This window comes from Anastrepha ludens, chromosome 3 (genome assembly GCF_028408465.1).
Source record: "Anastrepha ludens isolate Willacy chromosome 3, idAnaLude1.1, whole genome shotgun sequence".
Taxonomy (NCBI): Eukaryota; Metazoa; Arthropoda; class Insecta; order Diptera; family Tephritidae; genus Anastrepha; species Anastrepha ludens.
This window is the reverse complement of record NC_071499.1, coordinates 21,658,215-21,679,577: the sequence shown is the minus strand read 5'-3', so window position 1 is coordinate 21,679,577 and position 21,363 is coordinate 21,658,215. Positions and strand designations below refer to the sequence as shown.

The 21,363-nt window shown below is 41.8% G+C and overlaps 1 protein-coding gene across 3 annotated transcripts in view; it reads right to left on the bottom strand.

The window, feature by feature from the left end:
- The window catches only part of LOC128857133 (period circadian protein), a 35,896-nt gene that overhangs the window by 6,192 nt on the left and 8,341 nt on the right, over positions 1-21,363 (bottom strand). For all 3 annotated transcript variants that reach the window (XM_054092721.1, XM_054092723.1, XM_054092722.1), the window contains exons 2-8: positions 12,952-13,262; positions 6,460-6,543; positions 6,165-6,325; positions 5,931-6,056; positions 2,388-2,479; positions 444-864; positions 13-369 (exon numbers count right to left, since the gene is read on the bottom strand). In XM_054092721.1, coding sequence (XP_053948696.1) covers positions 13-369; positions 444-864; positions 2,388-2,479; positions 5,931-6,056; positions 6,165-6,325; positions 6,460-6,543; positions 12,952-13,043 — 1,333 coding nt within the window. In that variant the 5' untranslated portion in view covers positions 13,044-13,262. The remainder of the gene's footprint in view (positions 1-12; positions 370-443; positions 865-2,387; positions 2,480-5,930; positions 6,057-6,164; positions 6,326-6,459; positions 6,544-12,951; positions 13,263-21,363) is intronic.

Here is a 21,363-nt window from a genome sequence, read left to right as displayed (position 1 = left end):
TTTATCGCTTACCTTGAAATACTCTATGATGGCCTATAACAAATTCCAGTTTACGAGACCACGGATTTACGAAACTTGTCCACTCCGTCTCCATCAGTATATAGCAACCGTTCTGTATCAGAAAACGATACGGCTTGCTGCAGAATGAAGCGCCCGCAGTTTGTCCCTTTTTCATGACAGTTTCATAGATTTCCTTTAAAACCATCAGATCTTCTGGATGATAAAAGTCAAATATTGTACGTCCAATCAGATCTTGGGGTAAATAGCCCAACGTCGACACCGCAGCGCTATCCACATGTGAAATGATACCCGTTGCTGTGTGTCGTATTGAGAATTTCGGACTCTTGCGCGAGAGTATTTCATCTGGCACTGAAACGGGAAGTGCAATCGAGTGCGCAAATGTAAGCGAGCCAACAAATACCAAACAAAAAATCTATACATACCAATATAGGAGCTCTTAATCGGCGTAGCACATATGACTAGCAACATATTGGTTCCATTCGAGACCAGGTTGTCGGGGCGCGCTTCTTCGGGCGCTTCACGGAATGTGAGTCCCAAACGGAATGGCTCGTAGCTAACCGGGCGTCCAATGACGCCATAACCTCGAGATTTTAAGCCGCGATAACGACGTAGCATCACACAGAAGGTGGTACGCGCATCCTTCGGTTCGCTGTTGCGAGACTCTGCAATTGGTATGCCGGTAGTGATTTGACTAGCAAAGGTGGCGCGGTCTTTAGGATGTACGAAATCGATGAATGAACGCCCCAGCCACATGTCACGTGGAAAACCGAGCACATCTGTTATGCTGGGTGTAGTGAAGAGCACGATGCCGTCATGCATTGATATGACGCAGCAGAAACTCTCCTGCGATTGAGAGGGTTAAAAGGGTTAAAGGGGATAAATAACGAAAGGTTAAAGCTACAGATTAAAAAATATAAATTAAAACTAGAAGTTCTTTATGTTTTGCAACGAACTGGCATAAGTAAGTTCCTGTTTCTACAATGTGGTTTTTTTTTCATTATTACAGATTTTGTCGTAGCTGGTCCCATACCCAACGCACAATCAAATATGATGGGACGCTTCGCCTTCTCACATTAGCTTGTTCTGAAACTGATGTTCGTGAGTTACCCATAGTATACTTGGGGGAAGCCCCGAATTTGCCCGTTGCTGCTTGAACCATATGTAGAAGAATCGCCCTGGCCACTCCAAAGTGAATAGCAATCTGGTACTTTCGCCACTTACGTGAACTTCTACACACGGAACCATCCATTCAGAGGAAGATTCTGCAGTTCCGGCTTTGAAAGTATTCGATACGGTGCCAGCTGGTGGTAGCAGAGGAAGAGGAAAAGCTCTTCTGCGTTGGAAAGATCAGGCGGAGAAGGACTTTGCCTCACTTAGAATTTCGAAATGACGCCGGTTAGTACGAGAAAGAAAGGACTGGCGCATTTTGGTAGACTCGGCTAAAATCGCTTAAGCGGCAATCAAGTAGAAGAGGTATAAATACCCTTAATATAGTCCGAATATCCCTATGGCCATTACTATCAGTAGTATTGGCACTGCCTTTCTAAATTCTCTATAGGCGCAACCATCATCGACAGTTTTGCTCCGGGGTACGTTAGGTTAGGTACTGCTGACTAATCTGTAAAAAGATCTCACTTAGACTTCTACGGTCGAAGATATTATTTTATGTAATTCTTAATGCACGTCTTCCCGAGTTTTAATAAGCGTTCAGTCTTTTCTCAGCAATATGCTTCAAGGATGAAAAATTTGTTGATCCTAGGCACATTTGTCGAGTCCTACAAAAAGCAGAGCAGTGGCAAAGTAGGTGTTACAAAGTACCCTAGTATGCGTTTCGCTTTGGACTAATCCTATTTTGGCAGCGTGAGGTGAGCCAGACAGCGTTCCGTCAGTACTCCAACCAATATTCTGCAACCTTTCCTAGGCAGTGATAAAATAAAGTTTGCAGTTTTCATATTCCAAGTGCTTAGCAAAATTTTGGCAGTTTTGCACGAGGTTGAGTGTTCCCATATCCACTGCGTTTCCAAAGCCAGTTCCTCATTTGCACAGGGGGACTTTTTCACATAAAAGCTGATACTCGGGCCCATCGAGAAACAACTGGCAACACTTATCGATATAATTTACTACAAAATAACAAAATAACTAATAAAAGGCTTTCAAGGGATCTCCGGTTTCTTTGTACAAAACATTTTTGTTGAAAAGTATTTGAGTTATTAGTTATTAGCAATCAAAATCGGATCTGCATTTCAAAGCTTTCCAAGATAATCATCATTCCCCTGATTTATAAATAGCGGTATTCCTATTGCCTGAACTTAAGCACTTCTATGAAAATTTGCTAGAATAATATTTTAGTTTATGTTTCACCTCACCTCCTTAAGTTTCTCCGCTTTGCCGGAGTTTTCCAATTTTCCTGGTGCCGATTCGCAGGTTCTTTCCGATTTTCCGCCTTGCTGTGTGATAGCTGAAATTAAAAATATGTATGAGGGAGGATATTAACACTGTGCGACAAAAAAGGGTGGAGAATAGTGGGATGGGAAACATTTCTATTAATTTTGTGACCACGACTGCTGAGACGAGAGCTGGTGTGTTGCTGTGATGGGAAAGGGAAACCACTCGACTTCCTCGATTCAAACGAATCGGCATGGGTTCTTTCAAGAGCTGCTACCAACTAAACATGACCTCGATCGAGCTCCTCCTCCTATTTGTGGCGTGCATCTTGATGTTGTTCCACAAATGGAGCGACCTACAGTTTTAAGCCGAAATTCACTCGGAGACTTGCCATTGCATCAGGAGGGGTGACCACTATTGGAAACAACTTTTTCGATTATTTTTTCTTATCATTCGAACTTACGCACTTCCGAATGGTAGTCACACACCAACGCATTCAGCTACGGCAGCCGTTGCAGAAACGCATTCAGTGTCTTTGGGAAGTGGTTTGCCAAATAAAGGGTAATAAGGGCTTTAAGGAACACATTCTCATGCATCGAAGTTCGTTTCTGGAGCTCTGTAACACCCATCGACCCACTCTGGAAAAGATGAACACTAATTTCCGAGAAGCAATTCCAATGAAAAAAGAGAGTAGCACTTGACACGCTGCTGCTGCATCTGCAGTGCCATCTCTTCAAAAATATGCTAGTTTCTGCGGTGCCTGCGCAAAGCAACAATTTTCGTTTGCCATATCTCCACCAAAAGATTTTCACGCTTTCGGACCATAGATTTGTCTTTTTGTTTGAATTTCGACTCGGAGCTATATCTGGCAAAGGACCGTCACTGCAGGAGTATTGGCCGTGCATGTATGGGGAATGTTTATGCTGCTAAAACAACAACAACTTGAACGTAAGCTTTCAAGTAGTTTCCAGCGAAAACTAGTTTTTGCGTTGACAGATTTTACATGGGCGAAAACATGAATTTTCAATCCTGGACAAAAAGCATCATCGCGAAGCTGGCCAAAAAAGGCGATTTGCGTGACTGCGGCAACTGGCGAAGAATAACCCTACCCATCTATAAAATTGTGGCCACAATCACACAAAGCAGACCTCAATGTATCGAACGCCCCTTAAGGGACGAATAAGTTGGACATCGCTCTCACCGAAGCTCTGTTGACCAAACCAATACTCTTTGCGTCATAATAGAGCAATAAGTTGTGTGGCGCTCCCTGCTTTTCATGCTGTTCGTTGACTTTAAGAATGCATTCGACACAATCAAACGAGACTCGATATGGCTGGCGTTGAGTAGAAAGTGAGTTCCCGCTAAGATAATCCGCCTCATGGGAGCCCTTTACGAGAACTCCGAATTGGCAGTGCTTCACAACGGCAACATCAGCGACCCACTCACCACCAACGCAGACGTAAAGCAAAGTTGTACCTTGTTGCCACTTCCTTCGCCATCGTCCTAGACGACGTTATGAACCAATTGACCCTGCACTAAAGAGGCATCGTATGGAGTTTCACCAGATATCTTGAGGACCTGGACTTCGCCGATGACATCTGCCTACTCTTTCACAAATTTACTGACATGTAAGCGAAGGCGGACAGACTAGTCATGTTGGCATGTTGGATGAAGGCTATGAGAGTAAACCAAAATGAAGCAAGGTAGATATTGGTTGGCGGGCACTTGGTGGAATTTGTCGAAAGCTTCTGCTTCCTCCGCTGCACTATCACAGTAGACGGCGGGGCAGATGAAGGGCCGCGTTCATTCGAATGCATGCAGTATGTACGAGCTCGCAAATCTCTAGGCGCTCTAAACTGCTAATATTCAGCTCATGTGCGAAGTCAGTATTATTGTACGGAAGTGAAACATGGCTGGTTTCTAACACCATCATGCAGAGGCAATGATTTGCCAACAAATGCCTCCGGAACATCTGGCCTCATCATTCTGGCCGAATACGTCCAGCGACGACGCGCTGTGGAGATTAACGATTGAGGAACCCATTCTATGGCAAATCAAACGCAGAAAATCACGATGGATAGGTCACACGCTTAGAATCATACAAGATAAGATCATGGGAATGGCACTGGACTGGAAGCTTCTAGGGAGCAGAGATCGTGGTCGGCCCTAGATTACTTGGAGAAGGGCGATGTTGTGCGAGCTAGCAGATGCCGACACCACATGGCACGGCGCAAAAACAATAGCCCGGAATCGTCTGCGATCGAAGAGTCTTGTTGAGACTCTATGCTTCTGAGCGTAGTGAAAGTAGGTAGGTGAAATGGTTGAAGTGCCAGTCTGGCACTCCTCAAGTAGGAGAAGAAGTGTAATGGAGAAGATTGATGCCCAAACCTGGACATTTACAGAGAAAGTGCTCAACAGTCTCCTTCTCTGAAAGATCCCCACGGCTTCTTCAATGGGGGTTAAATAGTAATCCTAGCTTAACCGCGTATGTGCCGATCGTCCAGTGACCGGTAAACACAACTACGAGTTTGGAAATTGAATGGCAAGGAGACCAAAGTACTTTCTGGGGCCAAAAGATGTTCCAAATCTTCTGCGCTGTCCTCGGAAATAAGTTGAGCGATTCCCTTTTAATAACAGACAGGGGGATGCCAATGAGCCAATAACCGGGCAGGAGGTCTCTGGGGCCAATTCGTTCCCTTCCTGGCAAGATCCCCAGCAATTTCATTTCCCTCTATGTTCCTATGTCCCTGAACTCAGATCAAAGAAATGTTACCTGCAAACCCAAAAGATTTGATCTTCTCCTTAAAGGAGTTTCGTTCGGGGGATGCCAATGAGCCAATGATCGGGTAGAAGGTCTCTAAGACCAATTCAGTCGCGTTCCTAGCAAACTAATCAGCAATTTCATTTCCCTCTATGTTCCATGTCCCTGAACCCAGATCAGAGAAATGTTACCTGCAAACCCAAAAGATTTGATCTTCTCCTTAAAGGAGTTTCGTTCTGCACCATGGCGTCATCAGAGCCTTGACTGTGGCTTGACTATCAGAAAAAATGTTAATATCTCCCGCTTCCACGTTTCCTAAATATTTTGCATGCCTGCAGGATCGCAAAGACTTCTGCTTGAAAAAACTAGCAGTATTCAGCAGTTTAAAGGATATAGATAAATTGGCAGGCAATTTCAAGGAAGTAGATGAATTGGCTGATTTAGAGAAAACCCCTGCTCCGAGTCCCGATTCCATCTTGGATTCGTCAGTGAAGACAGAGGTGCAAGCTTCGGTGCAGATTTTACCCTCGATCCAATCCTGCCTATTTGGAAAGATTGCCCTAGCACGACCCCAAACTCTAGTTTGCGTATAGAGAGATCTGTTCGAAGTTCGGCGAAATACGGTGTTAAGTGCCCGAAAATGCTACCAGCGAAGTGACTAAGGAATCGAAAAATAAAAAGTTTTCGATGTCGGTCCGATCAGTTTATTGGAGTTAATTGCGTATTAAATTGGTATTTATTTTATGAGATTACTAAAACTCACTTGATAATGGTGATGGTGTGGGTAACTGCAATGAAATCTCCGACTTAGTTTGCTCGGTAGTCTCCTTCTCCAACAAGATTGACGTCTCTTTATTTTCCTTGAGGCGGCTGCATTGTGCTACGATTCCTGAATGTATTGATTGATAAATGAATAATTGATGTACATATGGGTGTGTGTGCGTGTACTTATACAATATTTGGAAATTGCGTACAAGAGACGAAAGTATTAATTTACCGATTGCCTTGTCACAGGCCAGTGCGATTTGCTCCTCGCTCTGTGGTTCGCTGGTATTTGGAACATCATCCTGATTTTCCAGAGTATTTGTTTGTGTTGAGCATTTCAACTTCTTCTTCTTGCGTGCCTTATCTTTGACGCGCTTAATGTGCATGTCACTACTGTGATTTGAATGGAAATACAAACAAACAAAAAAATTTTGTTTAGCGAATTGTATTGGCATGAGAATTAACGTAATAACGTCTTCTCCGAAAAAGGTTTTAGGCAAATCGATTTAGCGGATTGGGTTACATACCTGCTAGCTTGCGTTGATGGTTTGCCGCCATAGCCGCTGCTGCCGGACGAGTGGCTACCGCTGAGACGTGATTTGGAGCTGCCACTGGGGAGAAAATTTAAAATACGTAACTTATTAGTAATTATTCTTATTTATTTAGTCATTATTTAGCAAATTTTCATTAGAAACGAAAATTGGATGTATGTACGTAGAGTAAAAGTCGCTCTTTTATTTTTCAATTCAATGCAAAATATTCAAATTTTTTTATTTCATGTTTTATCCCTATACTGGAACACTAGCTCAGCAGGGCTACAAGATGGCTCGCAAAAATGGTTCCAAAACGCTTCAGGGCGTAGGAGCAGGAATAAGGGCCTAAAGCTCACAAATTTTTAACGCAGTGTGCAGATAAGAAATACTTGACTACATCTCTATACGAAACATCTGGCCCCAGCCTCACATCAGCATGGCTTCTGAAGAGTGCACAGTAGCACCACAGCACTCACCGCCATAAACACCCAGATAAACCGCGGACTTAACTAAAACATCACTGTAGCGCTGGATCTGAAGAAGGCTTTCGACACAGTCAGCCACTCAAGGCTACTAGATGACATTATGCAGTCGACACTCCCGCCAGGGCTGAAGAGGCGGTCCGCGAATTCTCTGAGTGGTCGTGCTTTTTTGAGACCAAATCTCTAAACAGAGGAAGATAAAGTAAGGTGTTCCTCAGGGTGGTGTCCTTTCATCCTTGCTTTTCAACTTCTATGTATCGCAGCTGCCCCAGAGGGAGTCTCCCTGATCTCCTACGCTGACGATTGTACGATAATGGCGTCGGCCAATGACATTGATGGCCTGTGCACCAAAGTAAACGATTATCTCACTGACCTTTCTCGCTTCTTCACTGCGAGGAGTCTACAATCTAGCACTAAGTCCGCAGCGACCCTCTTTAGCATCTAAACAAAGGAGGTAAAACTACAGCTCAAGGTCAAAGTCGGCGACACACCGACCGACTGTTAAAAACCCCAAAATTTTGGAGTAACCTTCGACAGTTTGCTGTCCTTCTCTGCGCACACAACCGCAATTGCTGCTAAGGTCCGAGAGACCCACGTAACCTTTGCACAAGTACGTTCTGGCTACTGTAGCAGATTAGACTGCTACATATCCAGAATTGAACCCGACATACTAAATATATGTTCAGCATGTGAAGGCACCCCGATCACCACTATCAAACCTACTCATCTAACACACCTTTCCCTTAGGACCCAACCTTTCGAAACAGCAGGTTTACTTGGCCTGCCATTAGATGAGTCTAGACGAAGACGACCGGTAGTATGCTGCCAGGGTTTAATATGCTGCTACAACAACAACAACAACTGAGTGCAGATACAACAATTTTCCATGCGGGGCATTTTGCCATAATGAAAACAGTGGAAATCGTATCCGAAACAGGGCCAGTCAGTCCGTCCTCAAAACCTTAAACATTTAATTCAAAAGTCCTTATAGATTGGAACAATGGGTGCATTTGGCGACTATTAATCAGGTCTTCCTGTTTTGGGTACCAGAACATGAGGGACACGAATTAAACGATAAGGCAGAGTTTTATGCCAGAAAAGGGTCGGATTTAACAAAAGCAACCTAAAACAGGAAACCAAAAAAATGAATCCAAATAAAAAGAAGGAAATACTGGAATGGAACAAACGGCCTTAATCACTCCAAAATGTTCCTGAATTTTAATACTAGCGGAGCAAAATCTGCACAGACAAAAGGGTCCTCAGATTACTCTGTGGAGCACTTACCAGTCGCTTTGGGTGCAATAAACACCTCAATTCAATAGGACTATCTAGTACTGGTTTATGCAGGTTGTGCTGTGTTGAAGAAAAGCCTATGGAACACTTAATCACGTCACAGGAGATTCAGAATCCTGGACTCGTACCTAATAAAGGGCTGGTTTGACTCTTCGCAATATTAATCAATTAAAATAAAGCTCTTAGGGGCGGCACACAGTAGATCAATCTGGTCGCAGTACATGAACGCCTTAGCCTAACCGGTACAACTATTACCATTACTCTAAGGGTATTCCAAATTCTTCAGCTGCTACGACTAAATGTTATGCCGTAACATTTCTTTAAAATGGAGGTAGTGGCTGCAAGTTTTTTGCTTTGACGAGGATGTCTTTGACGGCGGAAATTTGTTGTTTCAAATACCTTTACGAGGGTTGGCTTTTAACAGAGTCGCCTATTTGGTATTATTATCATAAATTTACGTCTAACGTTTTCAAGTTTTATTTCTACTTGCTTCAGAGAGTTGAAAAATTCTTCTCTCCTAAAAGATGGAATTAACTCGTGAAAATTTTTGTGCGATGATTCTTATGATTTAGGTTAGGTTAGGTTGGCCTGGCTGGCTGAAAGCCATCACATAGACCTATTGGTCCTTAATGGTACTAGAGGGAGCTTGACGCCTACATTTCCTTGTAGTAGGTTTCTTGTAATAAGCCTGCGTCTTTTGCGAATCTAAGTAAGCTTTGAAGCTGTAACCCTGAGAGACGTTCTAACCCCTCATATTGTAGAGGTATTTGTGCCAGAAGTAATTGTTGTTGTGCGTCATATTGAAGAAAGCAAACTCGTTATGTCATGTGATATATCGGGAGACGGAACGATTCTTGGGCATTAGTGGAACCAGCATACACTCAATATTGCATGAGCATTTGGTGATCTAGAAGATTTGTTCTCGTTGAATATCGGATTGGATACCGAAAAAAGGACTCGTGTTGACTGGCGTAAAGAAATGTTGAAGAAATTCAGTCGCTGTGGTTTAAAGTACGTCTTATGATATCGTAACGGGTGACGAATTTTGGACCTATGCATATGAGCTGGACACAAAACAGCACTTGACAGTATGGATTTTCTAAGACGAGCATAATCCAGCAAAAGTTGTTCCCGGAAGAAGCACCTCAAAACGAATGAGCGCCTGTTTTTCGGAAAATCTGGTCATATCGCAAATGTATCACTAGAGAAACTTAAAATAGTCAATTCTGAGTGGTACAAAATCATTTGTTTGCCAGAAGTTTTGGGAGAATCAAAGAAAACCTACCGCCGAAGACGAATTATCCTTCACCTTACGTATCGACTTACAATGTTGCCGAAAACCCTTTACCCGTGTGACAGCGAATGATACATCAAAAAAAATTTCCAATGCCTCTCTTCCAGAAGTATCTATGTGTAAATCAGGACTAAGTGGTTACTGGAATTTGTTTTAAATTTGATTCATAACTGCCCATCTATGTATAAATATACTTATATAAGTAATTATATGTATGTATGGAAATGCAATTAGATTGTAAAACGCAATATATTTTATGGCAATTTTCCTGCGTTATCTTCTTTCTGATTGTTGGGTACTTTGTTGCCACTTTATGGTTATATACCAGTGTACATACATACATACATAAATATTGCACTAAAATAGTTATTCATGGTTATCATGCAGGCATGGAAATAAATATAGGGTGCCCTTTTGAGATCGATAATTTAGATTTAGCGCTTTGCTCATTAGATAGTTTGAAACTGGAATGAAATAATTCATGTTGTAGTCTGTAGGCTTCTTGCCAGTTAAATCCAATGAAACAGAATCGAGATATGGATGTTGAAGATTGTTCAGCAACACTTTGCACTACAGCAGCAATATTTTCAACAAAACGTCCAGTTTTTGGTCTGCCAATGCTTTTTCTATACTCGACAGAACCAGTTTCTTGAAATTTTTCGACGAAGCTGTGAATTGTCGACTCATTTGCGATATATTGTTTTAAAGGTCGATTATTTACATAATAAGTTTCAATAATTTTACATTGTTTTATAGTGTAAATTGTTCATCTGTCTACTTGGCAAATGCCAAAGATGACATAAAAAGGTACCGTCTAGGAATTATTCACTACTGATATCTAGGCGTCACTTTTGAAATACCCCCTTTTATATACGTATATTTGGCGTGTGTTCGGTTGAGCACTCCTTCAATTTGTGATGTGAGTCTTGATGTTCTTCCACAAATGCAGGGATCTACAGTTTTATAACGCCTCCGAGCGACAATTGGTTTTTGTATGAGAATCCATGGGGAAAATATTTTTAAAGGTGTGCTCTTTAGCAGACCATTATTCGGCTCTGAGCGAATTCAACGTTGAAATAGCTTATAGGCTGCTGTCACTGTGTTGGTGATATACGAAAAAAATCAACAAATTAAACTTCGTTGCTGTCTGAGCAACGACTGATTGGACAAGTGTGTGAGTATATGTGAAATGATCGTTCAGAATTCGGCTGCCGAATCTCCCAAGCGACGTAGCGGCCGAAGTTCCCCTCACAATTTGCTTCTCCACCATGGTTATAGAGCAAACCTTGTAAATTTATCATCCTTGGAACCAACCCATTTGGCTATACACAATGGAAATGTAAACTCTGAAAGACATTATTTCGCACTTGTTACGTTAAAGCGTAACAACTCAAAATCTGTAAAATTCCGTAAATATTAATAATATATTACAAGGAAAAAAATATGTAATTGCACGAAAATATCATTAAAAACAATATAACGGTTGTTTCATTCTTAGTTGTTTAGTAGTTGCGCTAAAATAAAAAAATTTTGAGTTGTTACTCTTTTCCTGACATTTTTTTATACACTTAGTGGTATATTTTAAACAAACCGTTTGGTACCGTCAGGCACAATTCAAAATGTTACACTTTATGTGACACAAATTTGTTCAAACACTTGGAGACAACTAAAAATATAACTCTTTAGTTGAGACAAAAGAAGTCATTCTGAAAACAAAGAGAGGGTCATAACGGTTTTTTTAACGAAAGACTAGACAAACCACTGAATGATTTTTACAGTGGGTAGAGATGACCACCGTACATTGTTTTCTTGCAAAAAACTAAAATTTGGAAATTTTGAGTTGTTACGTTTTAACGTAACAAGTGCGATTTGCATACTGAAAGATGGTACAAAAAAAAAATCATTTGCATTAAAAAACAAAATTAGTACGCCCGCTGTGTAACACTCTTTATAAAGGAGAGTAACAGTATTGCCCCCGAATCGAATTGAAGTAGGCAGAGTCTTTGTTGTTGTTGAAGTGGTTGAGTATTTCCACTGAAACAATCCTAATTAGTGGCCAGCACCGTTTTACTACCACTTTTCTTTTTTTTTGTCTTAGTCAGATCCATTTAGTGAGGTCCAAGTATAGCAGCAAATTCTTTATCTCGATGTCTGAGATATCATTAATTTGCTGCAAGAAAGGCTCAAGAAAGGCTTTCCGAAGGAGTGGAGTCGTTCCCTAGCTAGCCCTGGACATTGCCATAAGCTGTGGAAAATCCTTTCTTTCACCCCTTCCGCTTGACAGCTTCTGCAGATAGGATTGAAGGGGAGGTTTAGTCTAGCTGCATGATTCCCTACTTTCCAATGGCCTGTAAGGGTTGCAGTTATACGTGGAATGTTTGGACGAGAACACCCTAACATATCATTCCTCCTTTGGATTTTGTACAACGGCCAGGTGTTTTTTTGTTGTAATAATGTAGTTAATTGCTTCCATCTTCTTTCCACTAAAGCATGATAGTGTGCGGCAATGGATGCTTTTAATGTGTTGAGTGGGGTGGATACCACCGCCTCTGTCTAGTGTCGAACCTTTTCTTGCTAGCTCATCCGCTATCTCATTACTCCGTATGTTCCTATGTCCGGGTACCCATATCAGAGTAATTTCAAGCCGATGACTAAGTAATTCTAGTTCCTCTCTACACTGTAAGACTAGCTTGGATGAAATGCAGTTGGAGTCTAAGGCCTTGATAGCTGCTTGACTGTCTGAAAAGTTGGCTACCCTTGCACCAACTCCCTTGTAGAGTTTTAGTGATTTGCATGCTTCTCTGATCGCTAGAAGTTCTGCCTGAAATACGCTGGTATAGTCAGGAAGTCTAATTGACTGAGATAGGTTGAGTAGCTCCAGCTCCCGCACCACAGTTCAACTTAGAACCGTCAGTCTATATTTCAATGTCGTATCTTCCAATCACCTTCTGTTTGTTCCATTCGGCTCTCGGTGGAAAACGTACCGCAAAGTCTCTCTGTACTCTACGTTGGACCTCCAGCTGAGTTTGGGATCTAAGATAACACCTAGGTATTTTGCCCGTTGGGTTAACGTAAGACTAACGCCGTTTAGTTATGCAGAGTCTTTAAATTTTTCCAGAAAAATTGATCAGTTGTTTTATTTTTTGAAATGTAATTCCCATTTACGTAAATCGCATGTGAATGAAATTCAAACAAGCACTTGCAAATGAAAACGGTAACAAAGGCATAGTGCATTAAAATCCCAAGGGGTATTCACCACACTATACTTTTGCACTTCCCCTACTCAGCCAGTGTGCTCTAACTCCCCATACTCTAATTGCCCTAGTAATTTTTAAATTCATAGTACAAAGTGCGTTTATGAGTAAAAATAGAATTTGTTTTTGTACAACGTAAATATTTCTTTTATTTAAATCTTACCTGCGTTGCGACTGCGAGTTGCTGCAACTATTCGAATATGCAGAGTCCGAAACTTTAGTGTTGTGTGTGGATTCCGTTGATTCTCCCTCCATGATTTTATGAGTATTTCAATAAGATATTTAAAAAAATATGCACAATTGTTTTTTTCTAGACTTGTATTCAAGTATTTTAGTATGTGTTGAAAAATACTTTTATAAAAAGTCACACTGCACTTTTACGGTGTAAAAGATTGTTTTTCAATTAATTTGTTTTTTAATTAATATTACACTTAAGTATAAGAGTATGATCTCTTTCTGTTCAGCTTTTGCGATCTGTGAATAGGGAGATAATTCGTTTAGTTCGAAATGTCGCATTTATTGTCTTTTAACGAATATATTTTCTTATTATTTTCTAGGTTTAACAAACATGCGTTTGGTTAGTTTTCAAGTTATAAGCAAGTAAATGATTTGCACAAATTGCACAAAGTTTTAGTTTTTTATTCAAAACTTTTTTTTTATTTAAATATGCACCTATGTATGTATATCAATTATTTTTCTTTTCCACTTTTATTAAATACTTTTTATGCCTCTCACATATTTTGGTATTCACCTCACTTGAATTTTCTTATTTATATTTGACTGCAAATCACAGATAATTATTAAAGATTTTTCATTCCTAAAATAATAAATACTTTTCACTCCTAAAATATTAAATACTTTTCACTCCTTTCCGTTGTCCGTTTGCTGTCACGAAATACTGTTCGACGGTATTTCTACGACTGAGCGCTCCTGTCGCCTCTACAATTTGTTTTATTCACAAATCTGTTATCACACAATCACGTTTCAGTGCCATCGCCATCGCCAACATCAATACCAAGCAAGCACCAGCACCATCGGCACCTTTCGTATGTGCGCTAGGTGATGTGACCAAAAACAAACGCTTCAACGTCAGCAGCGCAGCTGGGGCCAAGGCGATTCACACATGTCTGCACGTTCTTCGGCCGTCTCTGCTTCTTTCACACACGCACACACACACGTTGTGTGTGCTCAGCGACGGCATGCCCTCCAATGCGAGCAATCAATAAGTACGCGTATGTACGTATGTTCGGTAACCATTGCAAAAACATATAAGAAGGGGTTTGTGGTGGTGTATTATTTTTAGATCAATCGGCCTTTATCTTCGTACGATTATTGTCAACATTTATAACACGAATCTATGCATTCACTTTTTCAGAAACTCAAGTAAGGATTCGAGTTGCCTTGCTTTGTAGTTGTTTAGTGGTCAGAAAAGAAGAAGGGGACGGGGGGAAAGAGGAAAGATGAGTGCAAACCTACTGACTGACTATTTACAAATAAAACTGTAGATGAATCCTTGGGGGTGTGCGCTGCGTTGAATAGAATCAGGAAGGCTGTTAGATTGTATAAGAAATCAAGTGAGTTTTTACACAAAGTTGCTCTGCTCGACTCACTTTTGTGGCTTTGCAAGTTTTCTATTTGCTTTTTAGCGCTTTTATTTTAAAATATAACTTTTCAATTTCTATTTTCTTTCTCAATAAACAGAAGGAGAAAAGTTTGACAGTGCACATAACGAAGTTGAGGGCTCTTAGCTTCTCACTTAAAAGAATTCATTTAAATTTACATTTGAAGGTTAAAGGATATTTTTATAGTTTTTACATATCTCCCATGAAAATAGTTGCCATAAAAAATATCTAAGCGACGATCTACTACAGTGCACTTTAATGTGCTGTTGACCCAGTTCTGCTGACGAAGGTTGCTTCAAGCTTGGCTAAGGTGGCCAAAAAAAGAAGTGAAGTTGCGACCAAATGCAGTACTATGAACGCGTCTGTGAAGGCATGGCTCCAAGAAAACGAACTAGAACTAGCGGATCATAAAATCGAACGAGTGGTACTAAGCAGCCGGAGAAAGGTGGAACGGGTCTCCATCGGAGTTGCAGATCACACCATAGAGTCCATTATACACCTAAGGTACCTCAGCGTCTTCATAGACAACAGGCTATGCTTCAAAGAACACCTCTAGCAAGCCGGACGCAGATATGCTAAGATGTGTAACTTCCTTTCCAGAATTATGCCGCCCGTTGGCGGACCTAACCCAACATCGAGGTTACTTCCATCAGTTAGTAAGTCGACAATGCTCTGCGCAGCTCTGATTAGGGGCAGAAGCTAAGCTGTCTAAATCGTAGTACACCAGAGAACTGAAAGGGGCATACAGTTTAGCTAATCTCAGAGTGTATAGGGCTTTCCGTACAGTCTCCGACGAAGGAGCTGCTGCGCTCGCATTGAGCTCGAAGTTAAAGCAGCGGGAGCAATGTGGCTTCACCGCGAACGGGGCGACCGGGATAAGAATAGCTGGCAGAAATACACATTGATGAATAGCAACGGTATTGGGACACAGCGCAAAGTAGAAGATGGACACTCCACAATTCCAGACTTGCGAAGCTGGAGGGAACGAAAACATGGGAAACTAAATTTCTATGTGACCCAGTTCCTTTCTGGTCACGAGTATTTCGGACAATATCTGCAACGATCTAAACATGTCAGCGATCCATACTGCCAATTTTGTGTCGATTAAGTTGAAGGACCTGAACACGCAGTATCGGAATGCGTGCGATTCACGGAACTGCGGATACTGGTCGAACGAGTACTGAACTGCAGACTGAGCGCATATGAACTCGTTCGACAAGTGTTGTCTTTGCCTGAAAAGTGGAAAACTGGAAGCAATTATGTCCATAAAGTCGAATTGTCGCATGAGATACACGGAACTGCGGAGACTGGTCGAACGAGTACTGAACTGCAGACTGTGCTCATATGAACTCGTTCGACAAATGTTGTCTTCACCGGGAAACTGGAAACAACTGTTTTACATAAAATCAGCAAAGATAAGACTGTGGCAGAATGATCCAGCCCGCGAACCAATGACGTAACTGAACTTAAACTTAATTTACCTGCCCTGTGAAGGAAAGCCTTCAACGTGGGTCCCGCGGGGACTGACAGGTATGAGTGGTGGGGGTGGTTTTAGTCCGCAGGCACTTTGCGGATCGGGCCTGCTTATAGCACGGGCTATTAGTGTCTTTAGAAGATTTAACCTCCAGGTCCGCATACCAGAAAAAAACCTGTCCAAGATGCGATAAGGCTTCTGACTGTTGATCCTTGTAGTGTCAGGCTCACTTTAATTGTTTGATCCTTGATAAGAATCATAGGTGCCTGGTGTTTTGAGCGCCGGAAGAGTCATCTTGTGGCAGTTCTGTGCTCGGAGTACATGGATATTTAATCTGCATCTTCTGCTTCTGTCGGCCGAGTGTTTTGTTCTCAATTTCCGGATGTTCGAATGTGAGTAACAAATGACATAAGCACTAAGGGAAGCCGCCGGAAGATCCTAAGGTCCTTAGGCTAGACTAGACAGGCGTGACTTAGAAAGAATGAAAACAGCACTAGGTCCCTTATCAATCCAGACCGCCCTTTCATTGGTGCAGTGATTAGTATCATTGTCGAAGCCCAACACAGGAAGCGTATCGGGGTTTCTTCTAGTTACTTACCTCGCAAAACTGAGGAGGAGGTGGGTAGGGTTGATTAATTTCTCTACCATTGTTCTGCTCTTGTCAGAATGCGATATTGGATGACTGGCAGATTGGAATCTGCAACCATCTACAATATTTCATCGGTTTTTTATAGAATCGAAGTGGTTTCATTACATCGACAATTAGAGGGTGAAACTTGAGCCCAAACAAGTAGTATGACATCGGGTCTCCAGGTTTAAGTGAGCCGCTCTACATTCTCTTGGATAATGACAACCAACGTAACTTACCCTAAGGATGTCTAATGAACTGTGAGATGTCTAACTGTGAGAACATCATTCTAGGCTTCGGTTTCTATAAGAATAAAAGGATGGGAAGGGCTCAATGATGGTGCATTCGAAACTGGTCAGGGAATGCCTGGTTTTACTTTCGATCACATTCGAATTCTTTAACATAAGGTTCATCTGGGTACTTGGTCATAGCGGCATTGCGGGAAACTGCAAAGCTGATGAGCTGGGCAGACAAGGGACCTGTGGGGTAGTTTTCCCGCGAAAGGATCCCCTTGACAATGTGCGTTCTACTCCTGGAAGATGGGCTTCACGTCAACTCAGTGAGCGCTGGGCAAGTACACAAACCTGTAAAGTCGGGTGTAGCTCGGAGGTTTTCGAAAGATCTTCTGAGAATTTCAAAATCTCAGCTCTCAAATTCGCGAGGTATGCCTGCCGTGAGTCCTGGAAGTACTTCGAGTACTTTTTCCGTCCGCTGTATGGAGGATGAGGTGGAATAATCTCAGCACCTTCTCCTTCGCTGCTCTGCTTTCGCGGGACTAAGATTTAGGTATTTTGGTTCTCACTTTTTTCCTACGCCTGCTGATATAGCAGATCTTGAGCGGCTAACATAACCACAAATCAGTCACCTTTGTCTGCTTTGTGATGTAGATGATTAGGCATTCGAGGATGTTTTGAGCACATTTTTCTTGGCCAGACAGAGACTGAGACTTTTCTGCTCTAGATTGAAACTTTTTCTGCAGTCGAGCCTTTAAAGTAATCATCTACCCTGATATAGCGGGAAGCAGAAGCTTGGACGACGACAATATCCGATGAGGCGTCTCCTGGAGGGTTTGAGACAAAGATTCTGCGGAAGATTTTTGTACTTTTGCACCTTTCCGATGACGAGTATCGTAAGCGATGAAACAATGAGCCGTATGAGCTTTACGGCGACATAGGCATAGTGCAGCAAGTAAAGATCCAGCGGCTACGTTGGCTGGGTCATGTCGTCCGAATGGATACAAACACTTCGGCTCTGAAAGTATTCGATGCAGTACCAGCTGGTGGTGTTTTGTTTTGTGACAAGTTCGAACAGAAAACTGTCAAACTTTCTACTAAAACTTAGAAGGAAAGTCATTCGGTTGATGGTCGGCATCATTACAGGACACAACCCATTGGAATCATTGAGGATCCAATGTGCCTGTCGTGCTTGGAGGAGGCGGATAGCACTGAGCACTTTCTCTGTGAGTGTCCTAGAGCAAGGCTACGACTATTGGGTTCCGATGTCGTGAGAATGAGTAATATTCATTCTCTAAAACTGGAGGATATTTACAGATTTGCCAAAGAATCTGGAAAATTCTCACAGGACTAACTGTCTCTATCTCTGTCTCTATTCTTTCCTATCTCTTTCTCTGATACTTTTCTCCTTCCCTCCTTGACTATCTACCCCCTTTCCAGAGCTTTAAATACAATGGGCTCTTTAGCCTGAGTGTTTTAGAAGCCACCAAATCTCCTGGTGCTCCTTGGCTCGACCTTTTCAAATTTCAATTTCAACCAGCTGGTGGTAGCAGAGGAAGAGGATGGCTTCCTTTGCGTTGAAAAGATCAGGTGAAGAAAGACTTGGACTCATTTGGTGTGTCCAACTGGTGCCGGTTAGCATGAGAAAGAAACGAGGTTATCACGCTTATCAAGAAGAAGAAGCAGATATAGCGGGAAGGAGGCTTGATCAAGGAAATTTCTTCTCGCTGGCGAATTTTCAGGTCCATAGACCTATTTTTTTAATGCTATAGGCTGATTTTTGGAAGAAATTTTGGAAAGACTGAGAATGCTGAGAAATGATCGATTTTCAGTTTTAGACCAGGTATGCCATCGTATTAACGACCAATGATGATTTGACATCAGTGACGGAAAGTAAAGAATGGATTTGATAGACGCTACCAAAATAACATGACCGCCACACCCTCTCATCATCGATCCGTCCCCACAGAAAACCCTATACAAACCACAACCCGCACATCTGAAACTTTCCACAAGTCATTCTCGTCAACTGCAGTGCCCCATTGGTATATCTATTATTCGTTAATTTATTTGAGCTGAGAGAGCTGTACATATGTATATATGTGAACAAAATCATGTTTGTTTATATTCTTTATTCCGTTCCTATGACTCAGTACCCAGCACGAGTTTCGGCGAACTGCAAAAAGCCTCACGTTGGCGCAAAAGTAGCTAAACGTATCGTTGCATGAAAAATACTGGAATACCTTTTCGTTCTAGCTGCCCATACTGCATACAGTGAAACTGGCCGAGCCTCAGTCGAAAAAGCGTGCGCGCTCAAAGCTCAAGCGGAACACTCACACAAATACACGGAAATTCTTTTGTGCATATTCGTAGAAATGCCATTGCACGTACAAATGCACGTGCAGCCGCATACGCTGTAGTGGCTTTACACAGCGCACGTATCCCAACCCACAGGCGCACATACAAACATATACATACATACATGTGTGTATTATGTTACACGCAAATGTATGAGGAGCAGTGAATGCAAGCAGCGACGTTAACGTGAACGTCAACTAATCATCTGGGGCGCTTAGTAACCCAACAAACAAATATTGGAGAAAGGGGAAATAACTGCATCGAAGTGGGTGTAAATGAGGAAGAACCCTAAAATCGAAATTTTCGGCAGCACAGCGGCCATCTGTACTGGTACGAGGGTTGCCTTTTATATTTTGCGCCTTTGCAACACCACGAGAGATGGGCTGTCATTCGATATTTTTATCGAAAAGTTGGGAATTTTTTAGCTTAAACTTACGAGGTGTGTTCAAAAAGTGTCGCGAATTTTGTGTTTTTTCAAAAACTATTTATTTATTCATTAATGTTGATTTTATCCCCTTCAAAGTAATCCCCATGAGATATTATGCACTTGTGCCTACGTTTTTCCAATCTTCGAAGCACTTCAAAAAATTATTTTTTCTTATCTTGTTCAGTTCCTCCTTCGATGCCGTCTTTATCTCGTCAATCGTAGCGTAGCGTCGTCCTTTCATGAGCCTCTTCAGCTTTGGGAACAAGAAAAAGTCACAGGGGGCCAGATCTGGGGAATACGGTGACTGTGGCATCATTAGTGTGTAGCAAAACTTTTTCATTCGACCGAATTTGGCGCGCTTTTTTCGGTCTTGGTTCATGCAGCCGCGTCCATTGGGATGATTGAGCTTTGGTTTCCACGTCATAACCATAAACCCACGAGTCGTCACTAGTTATGACCCTCTGAAGCAAATTTGGGTCGTCGCGAACAGAGTCCAACATCTCATTAGCAATGTTCATGCGATGCTGCTTTTGGTCGAAATTGAGCAAACCAATTTTTTGGCGACCCGTCTCATGCCCAAATCATTGAAAAAAAAAAATCGAATGGCACGAGCCAATCGATATGTCTCGGTCCTCCTCTCTAACGGTGGTTCGACGATTGGCCAATACCATTTTCTTCACTTCATCAATTTATTTGTCTGTTGTTGAAGTGCTCGGGCGTCCGGCACCGATAAACGTTGCTTTGGCCCATAGTAGCTTTTCCGTATGATACAGTCAACATTCGGAATTTTCACCCAACATTTGATACAGGTTCTTTGATCCATCTTTTTGAATTGATAAAATTCCAAGACGGGCCGAAACACGTGCAAGCAAAGCAGCCGTAAACATTTAACTGAACATTCAAAATGGCCGAACTCGTCGGCATGAGTGAGAGACATGAGTACCAACATATCGCCACAAAAAATCGAAATTCGAATATACGTAACCTGGGAAAATTCAAAATTCACGATATTTTTTGCATACCTCGTACATATGTATAATCTTTTTACTTATGAGTTTCATTTGTCCTTTTCTCAGTGAGTTGAAAAATTTATCTCTCCCTTAGATATTTGGCCGAGCTTCTCCTCCTATTTGTAGCGTTCGTCTTGATGTTGTTTCATAAATGGAGGGACCTATTCTTTCTAACCAACTCCGAACGGCTGATATTTTTTATGAGGGGCTTTTTCGTGGCAGAAATACATTCTGGGGTTTGCCATTGCCTGCTGATGGGCGACCGCTATAAGAAACAACTTTTTCTATCATTTTGCTGTTTCATGGATGGAACCTACGCACTTCCGCATAGTAGTAACGGTGGTGGTGGTTTGGCTACAGCGGCCGAGATGCAATTAACTTGGAAAACGGGACTAAGATGGTCTTATCATCATCATCAGCACTTGTCGTTACTGCTCTGTGTGACCTTTGGCCTGCTGCACAAAATGTCTCCCTTTGCTTTTAAATTGGTTGCAATTTAAAAATTTCAAATCTGGCAGTTTTTTGGCTTATCTCTTCTTCTATTGTGGAAAACACCCCATATGTGCATGAGGTAAACTTTTGTAAAAAAATCTAGATTCCGAATTCAACTCAAAGTTTAACCGCTTTTGTTTACTGGGAAGCGATTTACTACTTGTAATTGGTACGAGAGTACGAGCGTACGAACACTGTTGTGGGTGCGTGTGAATATATTCGCTCGAAAATTTACTCAACATAAAGTAATGGTAATAACAGTTATAATAGTATTTATTTACATAGAAGTCAACTGTTGCTCTTTGCAAAATGTGGAGATAAAGCTGCTGAC